Source organism: Aspergillus ruber (assembly GCF_000600275.1).
Source record: "Aspergillus ruber CBS 135680 unplaced genomic scaffold scaffold00026, whole genome shotgun sequence".
Lineage (NCBI taxonomy): Eukaryota > Fungi > Ascomycota > Eurotiomycetes > Eurotiales > Aspergillaceae > Aspergillus > Aspergillus ruber.
Genome location: NW_024467322.1, coordinates 96,318 through 115,324, shown reverse-complemented (window position 1 = coordinate 115,324; position 19,007 = coordinate 96,318). Strand labels below are relative to the sequence as shown.

At 49.0% G+C, this 19,007-nt stretch overlaps 12 protein-coding genes across 12 annotated transcripts; 6 read left to right on the top strand and 6 right to left on the bottom strand.

Moving 5' to 3' along the window:
• Positions 1-179: 179 nt before the first annotated feature.
• On the bottom strand, positions 180-1,169 carry EURHEDRAFT_415271 (putative transcription initiation factor TFIID subunit 13). Its single transcript, XM_040782642.1, has 2 exons — positions 1,037-1,169; positions 180-971 (listed from the first exon to the last, which is right to left on the bottom strand). The coding sequence occupies exons 1-2, from the start codon at positions 1,095-1,097 to the stop codon at positions 505-507; spliced, it is 528 nt and encodes a 175-aa protein (XP_040636194.1). The 5' UTR covers positions 1,098-1,169; the 3' UTR covers positions 180-504.
• Positions 1,170-1,422: 253 nt separating this feature from the next.
• On the top strand, positions 1,423-1,837 carry EURHEDRAFT_517479 (protein kish; the record flags this gene model as incomplete). The annotated part of the gene is made up of 4 exons (XM_040786569.1): positions 1,423-1,425; positions 1,489-1,598; positions 1,665-1,746; positions 1,814-1,837. The coding sequence occupies 4 exons, from the start codon at positions 1,423-1,425 to the stop codon at positions 1,835-1,837; spliced, it is 219 nt and encodes a 72-aa protein (XP_040636193.1).
• A 232-nt stretch (positions 1,838-2,069) lies between these two features.
• Positions 2,070-3,884, bottom strand: EURHEDRAFT_462501 (pentatricopeptide repeat protein; the record flags this gene model as incomplete). Its single annotated transcript, XM_040784806.1, has 1 exon — positions 2,070-3,884. A coding segment is annotated over one exon (1,815 nt), but the record flags the coding sequence as incomplete, so codon positions are not given.
• A 927-nt stretch (positions 3,885-4,811) lies between these two features.
• Positions 4,812-5,680, top strand: EURHEDRAFT_415268 (CCDC12/cwf18 family protein; the record flags this gene model as incomplete). The annotated part of the gene is made up of 1 exon (XM_040782641.1): positions 4,812-5,680. A coding segment is annotated over exon 1 (578 nt), but the record flags the coding sequence as incomplete, so codon positions are not given.
• On the bottom strand, positions 5,581-6,835 carry EURHEDRAFT_415267 (uncharacterized protein). Its single transcript, XM_040782640.1, has 3 exons — positions 6,633-6,835; positions 6,445-6,580; positions 5,581-6,380 (listed from the first exon to the last, which is right to left on the bottom strand). Exons 1-3 carry the CDS (start codon positions 6,718-6,720, stop codon positions 5,729-5,731), a joined length of 876 nt encoding a protein of 291 aa, XP_040636190.1. The 5' UTR covers positions 6,721-6,835; the 3' UTR covers positions 5,581-5,728.
• Positions 6,836-7,624: 789 nt separating this feature from the next.
• EURHEDRAFT_379991 (putative R3H domain protein) lies at positions 7,625-10,206 on the top strand (the record flags this gene model as incomplete). The annotated part of the gene is made up of 4 exons (XM_040779233.1): positions 7,625-7,675; positions 7,748-8,544; positions 8,601-8,741; positions 8,808-10,206. 4 exons carry the CDS (start codon positions 7,625-7,627, stop codon positions 10,204-10,206), a joined length of 2,388 nt encoding a protein of 795 aa, XP_040636189.1.
• Positions 10,207-10,755: 549 nt separating this feature from the next.
• EURHEDRAFT_462172 (mitochondrial 54S ribosomal protein bL17m) lies at positions 10,756-11,417 on the bottom strand (the record flags this gene model as incomplete). The annotated part of the gene is made up of 2 exons (XM_040784783.1): positions 10,756-11,130; positions 11,202-11,417. The coding sequence occupies 2 exons, from the start codon at positions 11,415-11,417 to the stop codon at positions 10,756-10,758; spliced, it is 591 nt and encodes a 196-aa protein (XP_040636188.1).
• A 546-nt stretch (positions 11,418-11,963) lies between these two features.
• On the top strand, positions 11,964-12,410 carry EURHEDRAFT_462312 (MICOS complex subunit Mic12 family protein; the record flags this gene model as incomplete). Its single annotated transcript, XM_040784794.1, has 2 exons — positions 11,964-11,984; positions 12,054-12,410. 2 exons carry the CDS (start codon positions 11,964-11,966, stop codon positions 12,408-12,410), a joined length of 378 nt encoding a protein of 125 aa, XP_040636187.1.
• A 279-nt stretch (positions 12,411-12,689) lies between these two features.
• On the bottom strand, positions 12,690-13,448 carry EURHEDRAFT_405022 (DUF5315 domain-containing protein; the record flags this gene model as incomplete). The annotated part of the gene is made up of 1 exon (XM_040780358.1): positions 12,690-13,448. The coding sequence occupies one exon, from the start codon at positions 13,446-13,448 to the stop codon at positions 12,690-12,692; it is 759 nt and encodes a 252-aa protein (XP_040636186.1).
• Positions 13,449-13,639: 191 nt separating this feature from the next.
• Positions 13,640-14,831, top strand: rps23 (40S ribosomal protein uS12). The gene is made up of 2 exons (XM_040785542.1): positions 13,640-14,194; positions 14,361-14,831. Exons 1-2 carry the CDS (start codon positions 13,936-13,938, stop codon positions 14,537-14,539), a joined length of 438 nt encoding a protein of 145 aa, XP_040636185.1. The 5' UTR covers positions 13,640-13,935; the 3' UTR covers positions 14,540-14,831.
• A 203-nt stretch (positions 14,832-15,034) lies between these two features.
• On the bottom strand, positions 15,035-16,494 carry EURHEDRAFT_405020 (translation initiation factor eIF2B subunit beta; the record flags this gene model as incomplete). The annotated part of the gene is made up of 4 exons (XM_040780357.1): positions 15,035-15,107; positions 15,166-15,982; positions 16,042-16,337; positions 16,397-16,494. The coding sequence occupies 4 exons, from the start codon at positions 16,492-16,494 to the stop codon at positions 15,035-15,037; spliced, it is 1,284 nt and encodes a 427-aa protein (XP_040636184.1).
• Positions 16,495-16,765: 271 nt separating this feature from the next.
• On the top strand, positions 16,766-19,005 carry nemA (Nem1-Spo7 phosphatase catalytic subunit NEM1). Its single transcript, XM_040782639.1, has 3 exons — positions 16,766-17,008; positions 17,191-18,639; positions 18,692-19,005. Exons 2-3 carry the CDS (start codon positions 17,232-17,234, stop codon positions 18,832-18,834), a joined length of 1,551 nt encoding a protein of 516 aa, XP_040636183.1. The 5' UTR covers positions 16,766-17,008; positions 17,191-17,231; the 3' UTR covers positions 18,835-19,005.
• Positions 19,006-19,007: the final 2 nt, after the last annotated feature.

Here is a 19,007-nt window from a genome sequence, read left to right as displayed (position 1 = left end):
ACAATCAGTTAGAAACAGACAAGGAAATTCGAGAACTGGAGGAAATGCGAAGCAGAAGTTGAGGCACGAAGATGAAGAGGTAGTGGTCTTTTTGGTAGAGCACGGAAGGTATGATCTGAGCAGTCGGGTGGTGCAGTGGATTAAACCAAGGGTAGACAAGAGTGAAGTAAAAGAAGTGGGTTTGTCAGTAGGCATGCTATAAGAAGATGGATGGGTCTTTTTCATTCAGAGTGAAAATGCTGTATTTGTGCCCTGCAAAACCCGAGGTTACTGGGCTCATGTATAGTCATTAATCAGTGTGTTCTTATTCCCATTGCATAAAAGACCGAAATAATGCTTCTGTAAATAACACTTTACTCTGACTTTCTTAATAGAATCACAAAATGATTAGATACAACTAACCTCGCAAACGCCAATCCAATGCGGACGATGATATAGCCTTCACAGAATTCAGAAAAAGAATCCTTAACGCCCGAATCCCAATTACCCAAATGGCCCGTAACCTCAGCCTTGACCGGCCGTTTTCCGTTTCTTCGAGATCGTCTCCTCAGTCGCATCTGAATCCCTCCTAGCACCCCTCTTGTTCTTGCCCTTATTCTTCTTCCCTACAACCGAAGCTGCATCTCCGTCCTCATGTTCATCCACCCCCTTCTTCCCAGCATCCTTCAAGTTCGCAATCTGATCATCATTCTGATCGAATGCCTTCCGCGCTTCCTTCAACTCGCGCTCCATACGTAGCAATTCCTGAACACGACCGAGCTTGTTGGGGTCACGGCGCAGTGCGAATCGGAAATCATCCACCTTGATCTTTTGGCGTCGCGAGTAGGAGGCGTACTGCGCGGCTCCGTGGCACATTTCGAGGATGAAATCGGTGACGATCTCGTCAAGGACACGGACTGTTTCGGGAAGAGGTTCAGACGGGAATGACGGATGGGGACTTGGATCTCCGTAGGCGAGAAGGAGAAGTCGGACTGTATATAGATGAGCATGTGAACATCTTATCGAGCGATAACTCAATCAGGGTATAAATGCATACGCTCAGATGGAAAGTTCATCTGGCCCTTGTGCCTGGCAACACGCGCTCTTGGTTCCGCCATTTTCTGCTCGATTTTCTCAATCTGGGGGAAGTTTGTAGCAATTATTATATTTGATTCGACCTTGAATGTTTGAGGGTTGAGCACCGCGGAGGTGACAAAGCGGTGTTTCGGGCGGTAGAGCATGGTCATTCTGACGGCAGTATCAGAATGACACTCAACGTTGGCCTCACGATCTGGAGATCCCGCGTTCGTCTGCATAGTCGAGCTTGTTATTGTGATTAATCCGTCTTGTCTCTGTTCGATTGTGTTGCTATATTGGAAAAGGGAGAAATAAAAGTCAGGAACTAGCAACTGAGAGAACTTATATACCACTACGTCTCCCAACATGGTAAGCGACCATCCATGAGCAATACCAGTATAGAGAGCAATATTAACGCTACATTCTTGATAGTCTGCGCTCTTCAACTTCCAATCCCTCCTCGTGGTCATCCTACTCATCATTTGTACAAGTACCTATGCTCACTCCATCATGCCGGGGATCATGGACCGCAACCAGAATGGGTAGGGCGTCCCTACTACCTCCTCGACTATTGGAAGGCTTTTAACTAATTATATACGTTCGTACAGCTTCTTTGGGATATTCTGGAAATGTGCTCGGGTTGGGGAACGTCTTAGTCCGTACGTCAGTATTTGTTGTGTTCTGATGGCTGTGAGTATCCCCTAATATGTGCCGCTTCCTGGTTTTGGACAGGAGACTAACACGGATATCTTACCAGATTTCTATTTTCTTTGGCGGTTAGGTTGGGTTGAAGAAGAATTGAAGAAAATAGAAAAATACGAGTATGTGCATCTCGGAATTACGTGCGTTGCTCTATAATATTTCATACGATACATTGTCATGATTATTGCTATTGTACATAGAAGCGAATTTTTACAGATCAGCAAACAGCCGAATATCCAATGCAACACCAATGCTCCCGGTTCTGATCCCCTTTCTTCCAAACAGCCCAATCAAAAAGATATCTCATGCAACTAATACTTGGCTTTCTTTTTCTCAATCAAACGTCGCAAACCTTGCTCGAGTAGTTCCTCATGTTCTCTCGCCGCTTCTTCCTCTGGAGATCTGGTTACCCGTGGCTCAGGGGGCTTCTGTTCCCTGACTTTCGCTTCTTCGCGACTCATGGATTCGACCTGATCGAACTCATCCATAACCTCCCACAGTCGTTCAGGGTTATGCAGGTAGCGCAGACTCCTCATGGTATACTCATCGACCACGAATCCCTGCTCTTCCATTGTCCGGATTGCCATGGCAAGGTCCGGGATATTCTGGGCGTTTGCGTAGCCGTTGATGACGGTATTCCAGACGACCTGGTTATATTCGATGTTGTGTTTAGCCATCATTTCCTTAACTTTTTCCGCCGCATACGGCTGCTTGTTGTAGAGGAATGCGCCGAGTAAGATCGTCCATGTCTGAGCAGCAGGTTTTACATGGTTGATGGTTCTTTTCTCAGACTCGTCCTTGACTGTGATGGTGGGGGGTGATTGCAACATATCTTGGACGATTCGTACACAGAGTCGCATTCCATGAGGGTTATCACGTAAGGTAGTGAGGAACACATTATATGTATGATCCGTTGCTGCCAGCGGAGCAAAATGCTTGTGGCCCTGCAGCACAAGACCCCGGAACCTCAAGTAAATGCGCTCGACGTGCTGATAGCGACGCTGACAACGGAAATATGTGGCGATAACTAGGAATAATGCTATTAAGGTCGGCTGCTCGTTGAGGCCCTTCACTGTAGGTGTATACTCGGACGGGACGAGGAGGAGTTCCTTCAAGGGGGTGATGTCGTATAACTCGACGTAGAGATCCAGCATAGCGTAGAAGATCCGGCTCGGTTCAATTTCAGCGTCCATGTTCTTTGCCACGAAAGCATAATAAGCGTGCATAAGTTTGCTTGCGACATGGGAATTTCTGCGAATCTCCGGAAGGCCCTCAATTTCCTTGATTAATGTTGAAACACGTTCTCGATCGCCGCGGGCGACGGCATCAGTGAGTAGTATGCTATACGTATAAGCATCGAAATCGTAACTGCGGTTTTGCATAAAATCCAACACATCAAGCCCCAGCTGGGGATCGCCTGTCCTGAATGCATTGAGAAGGACGAGGTTCATCATGTCCCTGTCAGGTCGAATTCCCATCTCAAGAAGTTTCGGAAGAATGCGAAAATTGCGGCCGTTCGGCCCATCTGCCACCGAGTCAAGTGTCAGAATTTTACAACAATGGCGCATAACCCCTGAGGAGTCCATATTGAACCGTTCATCATTGAGCGTGGCGATGTACTGAAAGGCCTCTAGTGCCCGTTCAGCATCCTGGTGTTTGACGAAACCCCTGACAAGATTCAGAATGTTCCAACCACCCAAGTTATGACCCTCTTTCATCCATTGAAGAACGTTGCATAGCCCGCTGTAATCGGTACAGGCCATGTAAAGCCGGAAAGAGTTCTGAGGCACCTTGGCAATGGGCCAATTTTTGCGATCTAGACAGGTTTGTATAACTGACGCATGTGTGAGAGACCCTTTGCTCCAATATACCCATTCCTCGGGATAGTGAGTGGCTAAAAACTGAAAACAATCCACAACCATTCTGCAGTCTGGCTTATGGCTGCTCTGTGCAGTTATATATAAGAACTCCGGCATGGCAAGTGGTGAACGCTGGAGCAACCAGAGCGCTAAACGCTGCCAATGTGCAGCCTTCACTTGTATTTCCAGCCCTTCCCACGCTGTCTTGAAAGACCCAAGGCAGTCTTTTTGGATCATCCCTATCAAATTTCGTGCATCGTCCAACAGATTGAACACCGGTTCTTCACTTATTGCCCGGGGTGTTGTATTGTGCTGTTTCGCCCATAAAAGCGTGTTCAATGCCGAATCCCATTGCTCAAATTTTGTCTTCTCTGAATATAAGAAAGTCACCTTTGGGTCCAACGACAGACTTCTCAATGACACATCTTCGTCCACAATATTCTCAATTTTGGGTTTTACTCGGCGATTGAACCAGTCCACATACTTTTTCGGGATTTCCCCTCTCCTTAGAATCTGTGGCGTGGGGCCAATGCTGTTTGGCTCGTCGGAGCGGCTACCTTTATGGAGGGGTTGAGGGGCCTGCTGGGTAGAATCCCGAGTGTCATGCTGCGGAGGTATTGATGAGCCTGGCGCGCACGTATCCGGTCGACATATTTCAACAACACGATTGTTATCAAGAAAAGTCGAAGGGTTGTGGTAATCAGTTTGTAGAGAGGGAGGAACATCTTTCACAATGTCTTTATGTGGGACGGCGGAGGACTCTTCCACACTCCCAACCCCGGAAGCCGCAGTATTCGAGTATCGCGCATGACCGATGACATATATCGCACTGTTCGATTGTGTCCTCGGCCGATGCCAATGTCTCAGACTTGTCCTGCGTTGCGGAGCACAGGATTGCAGTCCGGAGCTGAAGCGGGAGCGGAGGAGCGGACACAATGACATTCAGGTTCTCGTGATCACACGCATTGGGGAGATGGTGTATATTAGGCCAGAATCAATCCATCCACGCGGTTCGAGCTGGGACGTAAGGATATAAGTCGAATGGTGGGTGTCTGGTGAAGGTGGTGGGAATTTCCCGTCGGAACAAGAGATCCGAATTCGCTCTGCCGGAACTGTGGCTAGTGATCTCCATATGTGGCGCAGTAACTCCGATAGTACATCCTAACGGACATTTCTCTATTACAGCGCGCACTACTCCGTTCAAAGGAACATCGAAAAAATTTGTCGTCTTCAATCCGCCCAGAACCTTTAACGTTTAGTGGCAATTCTATTTGAGCGATTTTATCTTTAATATCATCCCACCATGTCTTCAAATCACGCATCTCTCGACGCGGCGGCCACAGAGCGCAAAGCACGTCTAGCAAAGCTCTCAGCATTGAAACGAAAGCAACCGGAACCAGAGTCCCTGACAGAATCTCGTGCCGGTGATCATGAAATGACAGACGCAGTCCCAGATGTTACGACAACATTCCTCTCCGGACGAAATTACGATCCAGAAGCTCGCGGGCCGAAGTTGGGTTTTGAGCAGACTCCAACAGATGGGCAGATCACCTTGGAACAACAAGCTGCTGAAATAGCTAGAGCTACCGCGGAGCAAGCAAGGAAGGACGAGGAGGCAGACCAACCGATAGACCTTTTCCAACTACAACCGAAAAAGCCTAATTGGGATTTGAAGCGCGACTTGGATGAGAAGATGAAGATTCTTGATGTGCGGACGGACAACGCCATCGCAAAACTTGTACGGCAGCGCATCGAAAATGCACAACGTGCAGCCAAAGAGAGAGGGTCGAAAGGGGAATCAGGAGAGGAAGTTGGCATCGAGGGAGAAATGTTGGTTGAAGGGATTCATATGCGTGAAAGGGAAGAAGAGGACGAGGATGAATGAACGGTCTGAATGATACCCTGGAGGAAGTTATGGGCAGCTCTCAGGTTACATTAATTGACAGATTTGACCATCGTATTTGACTAGGGTTTACAGCATAAAAAGAGGTGTCGGAAGGCGTTCTGTATCAATTACATCATTAAATAGGATAATAATTCCAATGGGCTTATTGTACAGCGGTTTTAACATATTGATTACTGACGTCTCAACACGAACTTTCAATAGTAGCCTACCTACCCATGTTCATAGCTTGCGTCAATGCGAGACGCTTGCTGAAGGGACTAAGACTGCGGTTTCTTGGAGGCTGTGCGGCAGAATAATCAGGCTCGTACCCAGATCGTCTGCCAGAAGCACGGTTTTGTGAGGGCTCAGGCGGAGCTGCGTCCCTGGAACGTCTTCTGTGATGTGGAGTCAAAGAACGCCGCCCCCTTGCGATCTGATCACGATCTCTACTTCGAGATCTGTATTTCTGGCGACTATCTCGGGACAAATTTGCAGACCGTCCACGCTCAGCCGGGCTGGATTCCCGTCGTCTCCGCCGCGTGTTTCGGTCGCGTGCCCACTCGCGGGATCGCGAACGAGCTTTCTCACCAGACGAATAAGGCGAAACAGAACGCCCAGATGAAGAATCGCTATAATGTCTTTTCCTTGTCCTTGAATGGCGTGATCCTGTTCGGTCATCATCGCCATGTCGAGGAGGCGAACGTGATTGTGATCGACTGGTAGATATCGTTGAGATAGAACTCATAGAATGCGCTGATTCCGTCCGTGATCGCCTCGGTGACTGAACCCGACTCTCAACCCGGTCGAGCACATCATTGTCGCGTTTTCGGCCGCGCTCCTCTTCTCGTTTCGTTAACAGCTTGTCCGCTAGATCTTCTCTGTGGGCAATCAGTCAAGCGCTCCGGAAGTCGCAGCCGATCGAAAAGAATATGCCTAACTTACGTCCGTAAGAGGTCATTGGGAGTATCTGAGGAGAGTTTCGGCCTTAGCTTCGGATTTTGCAACTGCTGCGTGCGCGATGGTCGAGCCAAATATGGCCGTTCTTGGGCTGACGCTGTACATTCGTAGCTGTAGTGCCGTATAATGAAGTCAGAAATAGATACTTTATCGCATATATAGCAGATACTTATCTCGTTTCAAGCATTTCTGGCACAGAGTGCTCGCTGATGCCTTTGTAGGGCCTCTAAGGCCGGGAGCATTTCGATATCGATTATTCATTTCAAGTTGAGTACGAATACAACCAAAACAGTAAAAAAATAAGAAGAAACTATGCGAATAGCTAATGTTCTTATGGGAGATAATTATGCGCGCTGACAAGTACAGTAGTAATCATCCCAATAGCAATAACTAAGAGCAGTCCTCTTTCGCGGCTATCGAGGCTCAATCGGTATTAGACGCGCGTCTAACCACACCCGCCATCCGCCCACGAAAAACCACAGGCTGATCGCCGCCGCGCTCTCACACTGGCTCTCACTTGCTCCTGACGCTCCCTCCACCATACCCTTCCAGAGTCGCCATCTGGATATCCCATTCCGGAGGCCTACGGGTAGTTATTTGTATCTCCGTATTCACTGGGTACACAGGTGACCCTCGTGGATCAGCAACAGAGCACGTCTTTGTTACGGCTTTCCCGGTCGACCATCCTTTGTCTCTTTGAGTAGGAGAATCCTCTTCTCCCTGAATCATGAAATCGTCATCCTTCTGACCATCGTGTAAGACCAGTCCAGCTTACTTAGTCATTGTCTTTTCTTATCTACTTCCCTGTGAAATTGAAACTGTATTACCAACCCTCATTCGAAAAGCCCCATCGTCTCGCCCGCAGTCCACGGCACCGTTGCATATTTACTGGTCCTAACTCCTCAACAGCTTTCCTTATGGCGGACTTTCTTTTTCTGAGATATGTCGTCTTTCTTTTCGGGCTTGTCGTGTGAAGCGGGATCTCTTAGTGGCCTTACCTCGATTCGAGTTCTGGTTTCGTACATCTTCAACCCACAAGACCTCGAGTGCAGCCGTGCCATTACTATCACCGAGTATTCATCTTGATATTCATTTTCCTCCGCATACTGTTCCAATTAACCGAGAAAGAACCTTTCGTGTATCTCGAGGAACTATTTCATTTACTATGGCATCCGAAAGTCCCGCTACAGGCGAACATCGTCTTTCATTTGCAAAGGTATTTTCCCAATGCAAGGTTGTGTTGCGCTACATAATAACCAAGACCTCATGTATCTGACTTGCGTATAAGATTGCTGCTATGCCCGCACCATCGAAACCGAATGCTTCCGTTGCGACTGATGAAAGGAACGGTTTACAGCATTTTGAAATACATCCATCTCCTGATGCGCAAGGCTCCAAAGACAGTCTACCGAATCAGGACAGTTCAACCAACGCCCAACTTGATGAATCTAAGTCTGTCGACAGAGGTGTTGATGCGCTTAGCCAAGCCGTGCAAGATGCCCGCCTGACGACCAGAAACCCTCGGCAAAATTCTGAAGCCTCTGGTGATACCCATGAAAACGGGGGTCTCAAACGAGAAACTTCTTTTGAAGATGACCAGACCCATCTTTCGAGCTCTTCGACGAAACCCACTAGCTTTGATTCGAAAAGCATGGTTTCCGTGGCTACGTTCGCAATGGACGAGAAAGATTCTTTGCGACCAGATGACAGTGCTAGTGTACAGGCCATCGACGAAGAGGAATCTGTTTCCGGAGCTGCCTCAGGTGCCCCTAATTCTCTGACTGGCTCGGAATCTGGCGCTCGCGGATTCAGGGATGTTAGTATCCACAATCCAAGAGCGATTCTCCAAAACGCTGGGTCTGCGTATAATGATAGCATTCAAAGATCCAACGGTGCAATTAACCCAGATTCTGTTTCCAATAACTACGTCCTTCCCAGCTCTGGACCGTTTCAAGCTGAGAGAACCTTACATGGGTTCCCTCAAGACCCAGATGAGAAGCTTTTAGAGGCAATGAAGTCTCCAAAAGATCGTCTTTTAATTCTCCAGCTAGAGGACAAAGTCCGAAACTTCATTCAACATTCTAAGTAAGCTACCGGCAATTGATGCCCAGAAACATGCTCGTTCTAACACTGAACTACAGGGAGCAATCCTTGGAATTGCCACCATCGAATGCTTTTGGACGGCTTCTCGCGCATAAGCTGGGCGATTACTATCATTTGACCCATTTTGTGGATAACAATGTCACATCGGTTCGACTTCATAGAACACCATTTTGTCGACTGTAAGTGATGGATTCATTTATTCCCTCCAGGACGTATTTGGTCAAAGATGCTGACAAGTCCAACAGGCCAGCACCTCTGTCTGCTTTGGAACCCGCCAACAATACGCCCCCTCCTCCAGTACCAGCCATGAAAATCATGCGTCGAACAGATGGGGAACGACCTTCCACTGATGGTAGCACAACAGCAGGTTCTATTCCTGCGTCAGAGGCTGGCGACAGTGGAAATGAACGCGGTGGTTCCTCTGCTGGGACATCTGCCAAGGATAGATTAACATTAACCAGAGAAGAGCGAGAGGCCAAGTATCAGGAAGCTAGAGAGCGTATTTTCCGTGACTTCCCTGACTCGAAATCGTCGGATAATTCCAATGGCGATCAAAATGCCAATATGTCTCGTTCAAGTTCAACAAGTGGGCGCAAGAAGGCGCAGAGACAGAAGACTCCTCACGATGACAGTTTTGAAGCCAGGTCACAGTTCAATGCTTATTACCCAGGAATACATTATGCGCAGGGGCCGGCTCCGTGCAATGCCGCTATGAATGATCCTTCATATCCAAGTCAACCACCATATGTGGTAGGACCTGGCGTGACGCCTCCGGGTATGGGTTACGTGTCTAGTGGTCAAAATGGTGCCATGTACTCGGGACCCATGCATATGAATTCAATATCTCAATATCCTATGCCGGTTTCCCCTCAGATGTCGTCGAATGTCCCTTGGCAGGGTGGGAATGTACCTCAGCAGTCACCTTTCTCTGGATATGCATCCATGCATTCTCCGGCAATGATAAACCAACAGTCATCGGCAAAGTCGTCACCAGCGTTAAACAACTACGCTGTTCCGAATTCTATGTCATATCAACACACGCCTCCCAATTGGTCTTCTCCCGCGTACCATGGGAACTTCCCGCAACCAACTTATCGGAACCAACCCCCTGTTCATTGGCCGAATTACCCATCGCAGCCTATGGCATCTAACCCGACATCATATCCATATGCCCAATATCCAGGACAACCGTTGAATGTGGGCATGGGAATGCAGAATCCACATCCCGCTTCTTTTGCTAGATCTCCGTTCAATCCCCAGACACGTTCCTTTGTACCAGGTGGCAGTGGTCCAATGCCACGACATCCTGGCAAGGGCAATCAACCTGGTATATCCCACTATCCAGCAATACACCCTGGTGTGCAGCCCCAGTGGAATGGATTCTCGGACACTGGTAAGCATGCGGACGCACGTAACGCAGCTCGTGGAGTCTCTTTGAATACCAGAGACTCCATTGCGAAATGGGGCACACCATCCCATCTCCCTCCGAAACCGCCACCTTCAGAAGTCCCTTCTGGCTTTGAATTGAAGCCGCGGAATATCTCAATCTCGAGTGATTCTCACGCCGGGAATGCGCCTTCCGGTTCCAAGAACGGGCCACTTGTTGTCTCAGGTGGAACGAGCGTTCCATCGAGGCCTAACTAACGTCTTGCTTGTGAATAACGACCCCGTGGCTTCGAACGAACGGGGACAGCGGTGTGGTGATGTCCGTCTGTGCAGCTCTTTTAGCCATAAATTCGCTGTGCTGACTCTTACTTAAGGCATAGATGTGCTGTAGTAGGCCCGCATTCTAATTAGAAAGAAAAAGTATGGCAATTTAGGTACATATTGGTCTTATTTCTTACGTCTATGGCAACCGTGGACTGGGTTGCGTGGGTGTTTGGAGTGATATGAAGCCGTTGCTCAATATTACTGGTAGATTGATGGAATCGTGTTGCTAAGTAGATCAATCTAAAAATGTGAAGTAAATACCCAATGAGCACATACTCCACAACTCACCATCATCGCACTCGAGTTTCGAAGACGAAATTTGTTGAAATCTTCGTACATAGGCTATACAAGATAACATGGCATGGAAAGAAAGTCATACATGTGCGCAAGAATTTGGAGCTAGAATTACATGGTCATGACGGAAAACAAGTCATTGCTAAAAGACGAACAGTCACAATAATACCCACTTTTAGCTTAACAAATCTACCGTCTCTTCGTCTGAACCACCTCAGCCGCTTCTGACGCTGCCGGCTGTGTCTTTCCATCTTGAAGCTCTAACCGCCTTATTGCACCCTCCAAATCCTCAACGCCATCCTTACGAAACTGGGTCACTTTTCTGACATTCATTGTCGTGATTTCACCAAGGGTATCCAGGCCTTGAGCCCGTTGGCGCGCAACAGACCGGGCAGTCAGGTGGAATCGCATATCCTTCGGTCCGTCGACGAGTTCGAGGATGGCGCTGGGGGCTTGGTCCGCCTTCTTGGGTTCAACTCGCAATACTCGTGTATAGCCACCTGGGCGTTGCGCATAACGTTCACGGAGGGGGCCGAAGAGTTTGGGGAGGATATCATGCGGGGTCTTACATTTAATGTTAGTTGCGCATTCAAAATGGAGGTATATGGACGCCCAAAAAATCGAATCAAACATACGTAGAAAGTCGATAGCGCTGTTCTCCTGCTAGTCTCGGTGTTCTTCTTGCCCAGGGTAATCAATTTCTCTGCCAATCGTTGGGCCTCCTTGGCCTTGGGCCAAGTTGTTGTGATCGACTCGTGCTGGAAGAGAGATGTAACCAGATTCCGAAGCAATGCCTGACGGTGAGCTGAATCACGGCTGAGGTGACGGTATTTGTTTGCACTACCAGCCATGGTGCTTGTCTTTTGAGGCCGAAGCCGGGAATTTCACAGGTCTGCTTTGGCTCGGTTCCGTGTTGTGGGGTGGGAAAAGACTTGACAGCTTCGAATGGAAATTGAAATCGTGTTGAAATAGTCAATCGATTAACTGCCAGTTGTAAGACGGACCGCGGCGAGTTCTGGATGTTGTCGAGACCGGCTGAAGTGATGGCAGAAATTCGATTTCTGGGAGCCGGAGCCGCAACGGGCCAATCGGAGAGTGAGTTTCCGCTCCGGAACGCCGCAGATTCAGATATCTTGATTTTGTACAGAAGACATCTTTGTATACTTCTGCTAATCAGTTTGCCCTTGAGACGAGTTCCAAACCACTGCTATTTCAGGACGAGATTGAGCATAGAGATTAACTATAGTTTCATCTCGAGTGCCGCCGCTTCCATTATCTTGCAAGGACCGCCGCCAATTGCAGACAAGTTCAAAGCGCTATTCAGTCATACTAAAACTGAATCAAGATTGAATCTCAAAGTATACAAGAAGTAACTATCGTCCCAAACAACAGAGGATATGGGCTTCTTTACCGGCTTCGTACGTTGAACCAATTCCTTATCTACCCTTGATTAAATCAAAACAAACGACTAATCAATTCGCTAATAGTTCGCTGGGTTCGCCTTGACAACCTCAGTCCTCTACATCACAGTTCAAACACACCAGACGAACCGCATCAACCAACGCAATACCATCCGCGAACAAGTCCAAACCCTCAACTGGATCGCATCCCCCATAGGCGCATACGACCGCCGATTCATTCCCCAAGATCAAGATCTTAGGCGGAGTACGGAATATGGGGTATCTCGTCGAGAGCAGCCTACGATGAAGGATATGTTGAAGCATCGCTGGAATAAGGAGGTGGAGGCATTGGTGAGAAAGGCGCATGAGAGTCGGTGGGAGGATGCGCGGGAGACTGTTGCGGAAGGGTGGAATGCTGCGATGAAGTACGTGAAGAGAGAGTAAATATGGGTCGGTGGTTGTATTGGAGAGGGCGAGTTGAGCAGATGCTCTATGTATTATAGATACCCTTGTTATGAACAGCGTTATGATTACCTATATCCATGATCAGTTTCTATGTATGTGTGTTATTATACAGATGGGCCACTACCAGAAGAGCAAGCTTCCCTTATAAGCAGCAGCCTATTTCAATGAGGATATGTCTATGCGATAAAGAGGGCAGCCGTACGTCTGGATGGAGAGGCTCCGAGACAACAGTCTGGGCGATGCACTCCTTGAATGCAATTATAACTCTGTCCCGGCATTGGTAGTGGACGGCGCCGTCGTAGTAGTTGTCATGCTGTCAGTGTCACTCCAAATATCCTTGCTTTCTTTCTCCACGGCACGCATAGCCTGAGCAACTTCTTCAAGTTTGGTCACCACGTCCAACACACCGTTGTTGACTCGATCAAAGTACCGGTCATTGGCTTCCCGCCTCTCACGTGCCAAGAGAATATCTCGTTCAGTCTCTTCATCCAGGTTCCGATGGTTAATATCCTCTGCTGTAACGTTCGGATTCCGAGACTGCCCTTGCAACGATGGACGGCGCTCCGATGTGTCGACCACTTCATCTGCCTCGCTCCGAGCCCACGCCTGCGCGAGCGTCAGCTGTTTCCGTCGCAGATCCTCCAATGCCTCTGAGTGCTTTTCCCCGAAAACATGTTCCCGAGTCACGGCGCTTAACTCAACCTCAGAAAGGGCACTCTGCATTTCCTGCCAGATCGCATCTGAGCTATCCACTTCGCCTTTTGACTGCGCGCGCGACCTGAATGGTGACAGCGAATGGCTTTGAGTGCTGAAGGAATCATGAGCATGAGGGATGCGACTGCGCTGCAATGGTGGAGGCTGGCTGGCTCCTCGAGATCCTACATTCGACGGTGGCTGAGCAAGTGATAGATTGGATGCGTTGTGAGACGGAGGGCCTTGAAACAGAGATGGCGGTGGGAGACGCTGAGAGCTTATTTTCCTCAAATGGTGAGGACTGTCTTTTGATGTGCTCGCCATATCTTGACATTTAATATGGAAGGATGTCTTGTACTCCACGCTGTCTCTTATCGTCAACTGATAAAAGGGGAGGACATGTTATCGATAAGAACGGTTTACATATTTATCCGGTCCGGACTCGCTTAGCGGGGCCTTAGGGCGAACGGCGCACAGGAGAACATTTTCGGCTCTCGAGTGCCTTTAGCGAGACCCTTCGACATTCGACCATTTCGACAACCAACCCATCAGGCCTTTAGGCGATATCTTTTCAGTCGGTACGTACAGGTCGTTATTGTTGTTGTCGCGGTCGTGGGTTTGCCAGTTTTTGAGCTCGAATTTGGATATGCCAAAATGGCTGGATTTCGAAATGTCATGGGGCAAAACCCACACCACGACAAACGCTGCCCTCTCTCCCCGGAGATCTCTATCAACATACGAGCCACCAGACAAAATTCTAACAGTTCTCGATTCTCACAGTTGACCGTCCGTTCGAACATAATACGCCAAGATGGGTAAGGGCCAGCCTAGAGGACTCAACGCCGCGCGCAAGCTCGCGACCACCCGCCGTGACAACCGCTGGGCCGACTTGCACTACAAGAAGCGCCTTCTCGGAACCGCCTACAAGTCGTCGCCCTTCGGTGGTGCCTCCCACGCCAAGGGTATCGTCCTTGAAAAGGTCGGTGTTGAGGCCAAGCAGCCCAACTCCGCCATTCGGAAGTGTGTCAAGGTCCAGTTGATCAAGAACGGCAAGAAGGTCACCGCTTTCGGTGGGTAATCTTTTTTCTTTTTTTTCCTCTATGTGTCATGGTTGGGAGTATTACGAGATAAGTGCTGAGGCAAGATATGGAGAGTGAAAGGGTGGAAGCATAACGGGGAACCATGGCGCATCTCAGTCGATACTTGGTGATATATGCTGACTCTGTGATTCAACAGTTCCCAACGACGGTTGCCTTAACTTCATCGATGAGAACGACGAGGTCCTCCTTGCCGGTTTCGGTCGTAAGGGTAAGGCCAAGGGTGATATTCCCGGTGTTCGTTTCAAGGTCGTCAAGGTCTCTGGTGTCGGTCTGCTCGCTCTCTGGAAGGAGAAGAAGGAGAAGCCCCGTTCGTAAGGAATTTGGGTGTGGATGCGACGGGAAAACGAGGGGCCCATGCTATGGAAAAAGGAATCGGAGCAATGAATTAAGTCATGAGATCTGTCCGATCTATGGTCTGGAAATTATAATGGTTCAGGACGAATGACACTGCAGAACTATTGTGCAGCTACTACGATTGATACTCATAAAAAGATGGCGCCATGATTGTTTTTTTCTTTGGGAAAGGGGCCCTGAATTAACATTTCTTTTTCTTTTCAATCGTGCACCGGTGTCGGTCCTAGACTTGGTAGTTGTAAGACCTGGGATCCATGAGATTCATTGTACTCGTGTCCTAACAAGTTCTATTCTACGGAGTATACGCATCCAAATTGCGGTGGATGTTCTATATCTGGGTATCGTCACTTCATATTCATACTGTCATCCGTATTGGAATCATCGAGATCTATTCATTAAAAAAATAGCGCCATTTTCATTGTCCTTTTTCATATGCCTTCCTTGTCCGCAATATGATTAGAAGTGAATGTCTTCCTTGCGATAGTGATCGGACACGATACGGTAGAGATAAGATGGCGCATGGCCGCCCCTGTAAAGTCAAGTCAGTTATACTTGTCCTCCGAAGATCTAGAAAAGAAGAAACCCACAAATTGGTAATGTAAAGATCGACCAACTCAGCAGGAACATAGTCATACAGCGGATTCTGGACATCAATCTGGTCAACCAGATCACCGTCCTCGTATCCAATCACCTTGCTGGCGTCTCCATACTCGATCAATGACTCGAAGTCAAACGGGTACACCGGGCTGAGCTTGTACACGCCACTGACCACCACGACTGGGGTTTGGTGCACCTTTGCTGCACGGGCAATGACTCGAGTGCCTGCTGCCGCGACAAGTCCACCGTTAGCCAGGACAGAGTGCGTACCCAGGATAACCTTGTTGACGCGAGACATGAGGGCAAAGACGGCCGAGTCGGGAATCAGAATAACAGTGATGCCCATGGCGATGAGTGGTTTCTGGAATGATTCGGTGCTTAGGGTCTCCTCATCATTGGCACTGGCCCCACTGACAGTCGAATGCGTAGCCTCATGATTATTTGGGAACGACTCGGCAATTATAACAGTGAAGCGCCGCTTGGCCGCGGCCTTGAGAAGGAATTTCTGAACAGTAGTCGAAGAAGTATGAGTGAGGATGATTTCGTTGGAATGGATGTGGTCGAGCGCATAGGCCGAGATTTGATCGTCGACTTGCCCCAGCTCATCGATAATCTCATTGATTCCTTCCATAACTTCTGCGCGGATGTCCTTGCTAGGGCCAGGCACTCTGCCGGAGGGGGAGGCTGACGAGGGGGTACCAGGGAGCGAGGGTTCGGGCTCTGGGTGAGAAAGAAGGCTGAACATGGATGTCAATGAAGTTCTGGCAGTCGATCCATCGAGACGAGTAGATGGAACATCTGAAGCATCTGAAGAGAATATGAGTCAGTTTTGTATCTTTCATGAGAAAGGTTACAGCGCAACCGACCATCAGGCACACGAGGGGTCTGCGGTTGACTCTCCGAGCCAGCTTCACTTAGGTTGAAATCCGCCTCTCTGTCATCTTCTGCCTCGTCGCGAATCAGACCCAAGACTCGTCGAACGATATTGCCCACCACCATCTCTCGCGGTTGCGCGGCCACGAGACGCCTTCCCACACTCTGTACCCTCTCGATCAACTTGACCGCATCCGTAGTCCGACAAGCCGAAATAACACGAAGGAGGAGGTAAGCCGTAGCAGTTGCGCATGATCTCGAATGACGAATTTGTCTTCGCTTGAGCAGTCTAGTGGGGTGCAAGGTTAGCAGAGGGGCTCTAGTAGAGCAATACATTGGGAAACGCACGAGATCAAATTGTCAATGGAAGTATCGATCTGGTTCGTCTTTAGCGACTTAAGAAACGACGCCAAACCAGGCGTCAGGGCCAGCGACGTGGAGGGCATTTTGTATGTAGTTCTGTGAGTTCTTTGTGATGAGTCTTAATGCAGCCCCCGCAGCCCACGAACACCGTCAGAGAGCATACCAAGCAGTTTCAACTGAATGCCACTCAAAAAACCCCGAGTAAAACGGATCCCTACAGCAGTCTTTTTCTTTATCCAGCTGCTGTGGTGAGAATCGCCGTAGCTGTGTGGTGTGTTGCAGTGGTATGAGTCGGAGGCTCAATCATTTTTGTTCCGCCCGCCTACAAGGACCACTGACGACTTGCCCCCACACCGTTCTCTCTCTGTTACTACTACTGTTTTGCTGGCATCATCATTTCCGACTCGGGCAGTTGTATACCTTTTCTTCACCATTTTTGCTTCTTTATAACTACCGCTGTTATAATCCGTCTATGATCCCTATTCTGGATGCTCTTCTGCCCAGTCGCTAGGTAGTCGCAGCAAACAATTACAGCAAACAGCGTCGCGGTGGTGGTTCCCGAGGAACTGTCCGGGTTGTCGAGACTGGCGCATTGAGGTTGGTATCGCAATGCCCTTTTGATTTTCTCTTTTTGTTTTATTCTACACCCCCTGCCCTGGTACCCTGTCATGATCTGCTATTACCCCGGTTAAAATTGATAAGATCAATCAGACGGTGAAACCTCGTGGCTGGAACTTCGCTGACGGTTAGCCTCTTTTCCGCGCTCTCATTTTCTCTAGACACCTGCGCCAGCCGTGACGTCCATGGGCCGTGCTGGAAGATGAACTCGTTGAATATCCTTTCGTCTCGAGTCATTGGCCAGTCTTCCAATTCGAATCGCATCCGTCAACGTTCCCGATCGCAAGGAGACAACGTCCCACCATCCAAGAGTCCGCCGGACGATGTCGGAAAGCACCGGTCCTACAGCGATGATGAGGTTTCTTCGAATAACATTCTGGAAAAGCAGGATGGCGACATATCCGAATCGACCGATGACATAGCCGATACTGTTGGGAGTCCTGTATTAAACGAGAAGTCGCCGTTACTGCTACGCGAATTCAAGAAAGACGGTCCATTAGCTGCGAGAAGCACTACGGGATCAATTGCGCAGCGTATATTTGATGCGATTACGGAAACTATTAAGTTTATTCTATCTACTTTGGCGGCTCCAGGAGTCTTTGCGGCGCAATGTTTCCGAGACGATGACGGTCACTATTCCCCCATGGCTCCGGTACGAAAGCTCCGACGATCCATCGCAAGAGGCTCGCATAGAAAGAGGACGAGTAAAGGCGGAGGCAAACAAGGAGATGTGCGCAAGCGTCGCAGTACACGAAAATCCAAGAGCCATATCCCACGAGAGTCGATCGCGTCGAATACTTCTGAATCGGAAGGGAGTGTAGTGAAGAGTCTCACTTCTAGCGGCAAGAGCCGGTCGTCTACTAAAGCGAACAATTCAGATCAAGCTTTGGAGGGCCCCCGTCGATCAATTCGGATCAAATTGCACAACGAAGAAACCTTGCAGCGACAAAGACAACGTCGGAGTCAGAGCGCCGATCTGCGGCAGCCATCGCATGATGACGGTTCCCGGGCAGGGTCCGTCAGTCTAGATAGTATCAAGTCGCCCACATCTCCATCGTCTTCCGTTCATCGCATTACCAAGTACCCACATGCACCCGCTCCCCCACGACCGCTGATTCCTCCACGTCTGCCTTCGTACACTGCGGCTCCACGCAATGCCAAAATTCCGCAGAAGACTCTTGTTCTGGATCTCGACGAAACCCTCATACACTCACTGGCCAAAGGCGGCCGCATGTCTAGCGGTCACATGGTCGAGGTCAAACTGTCAGCACCCATGACCACCGCTCTCACGCCAGGTGGACCGCCCACGATGCTAGGACCGCAGCACCCTATTCTCTACTACGTCCACAAACGACCTCATTGTGATGATTTTTTGCGCAAGGTCTGCAAGTGGTTCAAACTGGTGGTCTTCACAGCCAGTGTCCAGGAATACGCCGATCCGGTCATTGACTGGCTGGAACAAGAGCGGAAGTATTTCCAGGCGCGGTATTACCGTCAACATTGTACGTTTCGGAACGGGGCGTATATCAAAGATCTGAGCGCTGTGGAGCCGGACTTGAGCAAGGTGATGATCTTGGATAACAGTCCTATGAGCTATATTTTCCACGAGGGTACGTTCCCTCCCAATTCCTTGCGATACAACATGCAAGCTAACATAACTAGATAACGCCATTCCAATTGAAGGTTGGATCAACGACCCAACAGATAACGGCCTACTTCACCTGATCCCGATGCTAGAAGCATTACAATACGTGACCGACGTCCGCGCCCTTCTTGCATTGCGCAGGGGGGAAGCAGAGGCATGATAACCGCGCGTGATTGTTTATTTGTCCCTTTTCTGTAAAGATGGTTGGAAAAGAGCCATGATCGTATCATTTTATACCATACCCCCGGCTCACCATGCCCTCTCTGGTTATTATTAGTTTTGCTGCTGCTTTTATATTCCTTGTAATAAGTTGACCTTTTCTTTTTCTTTTTT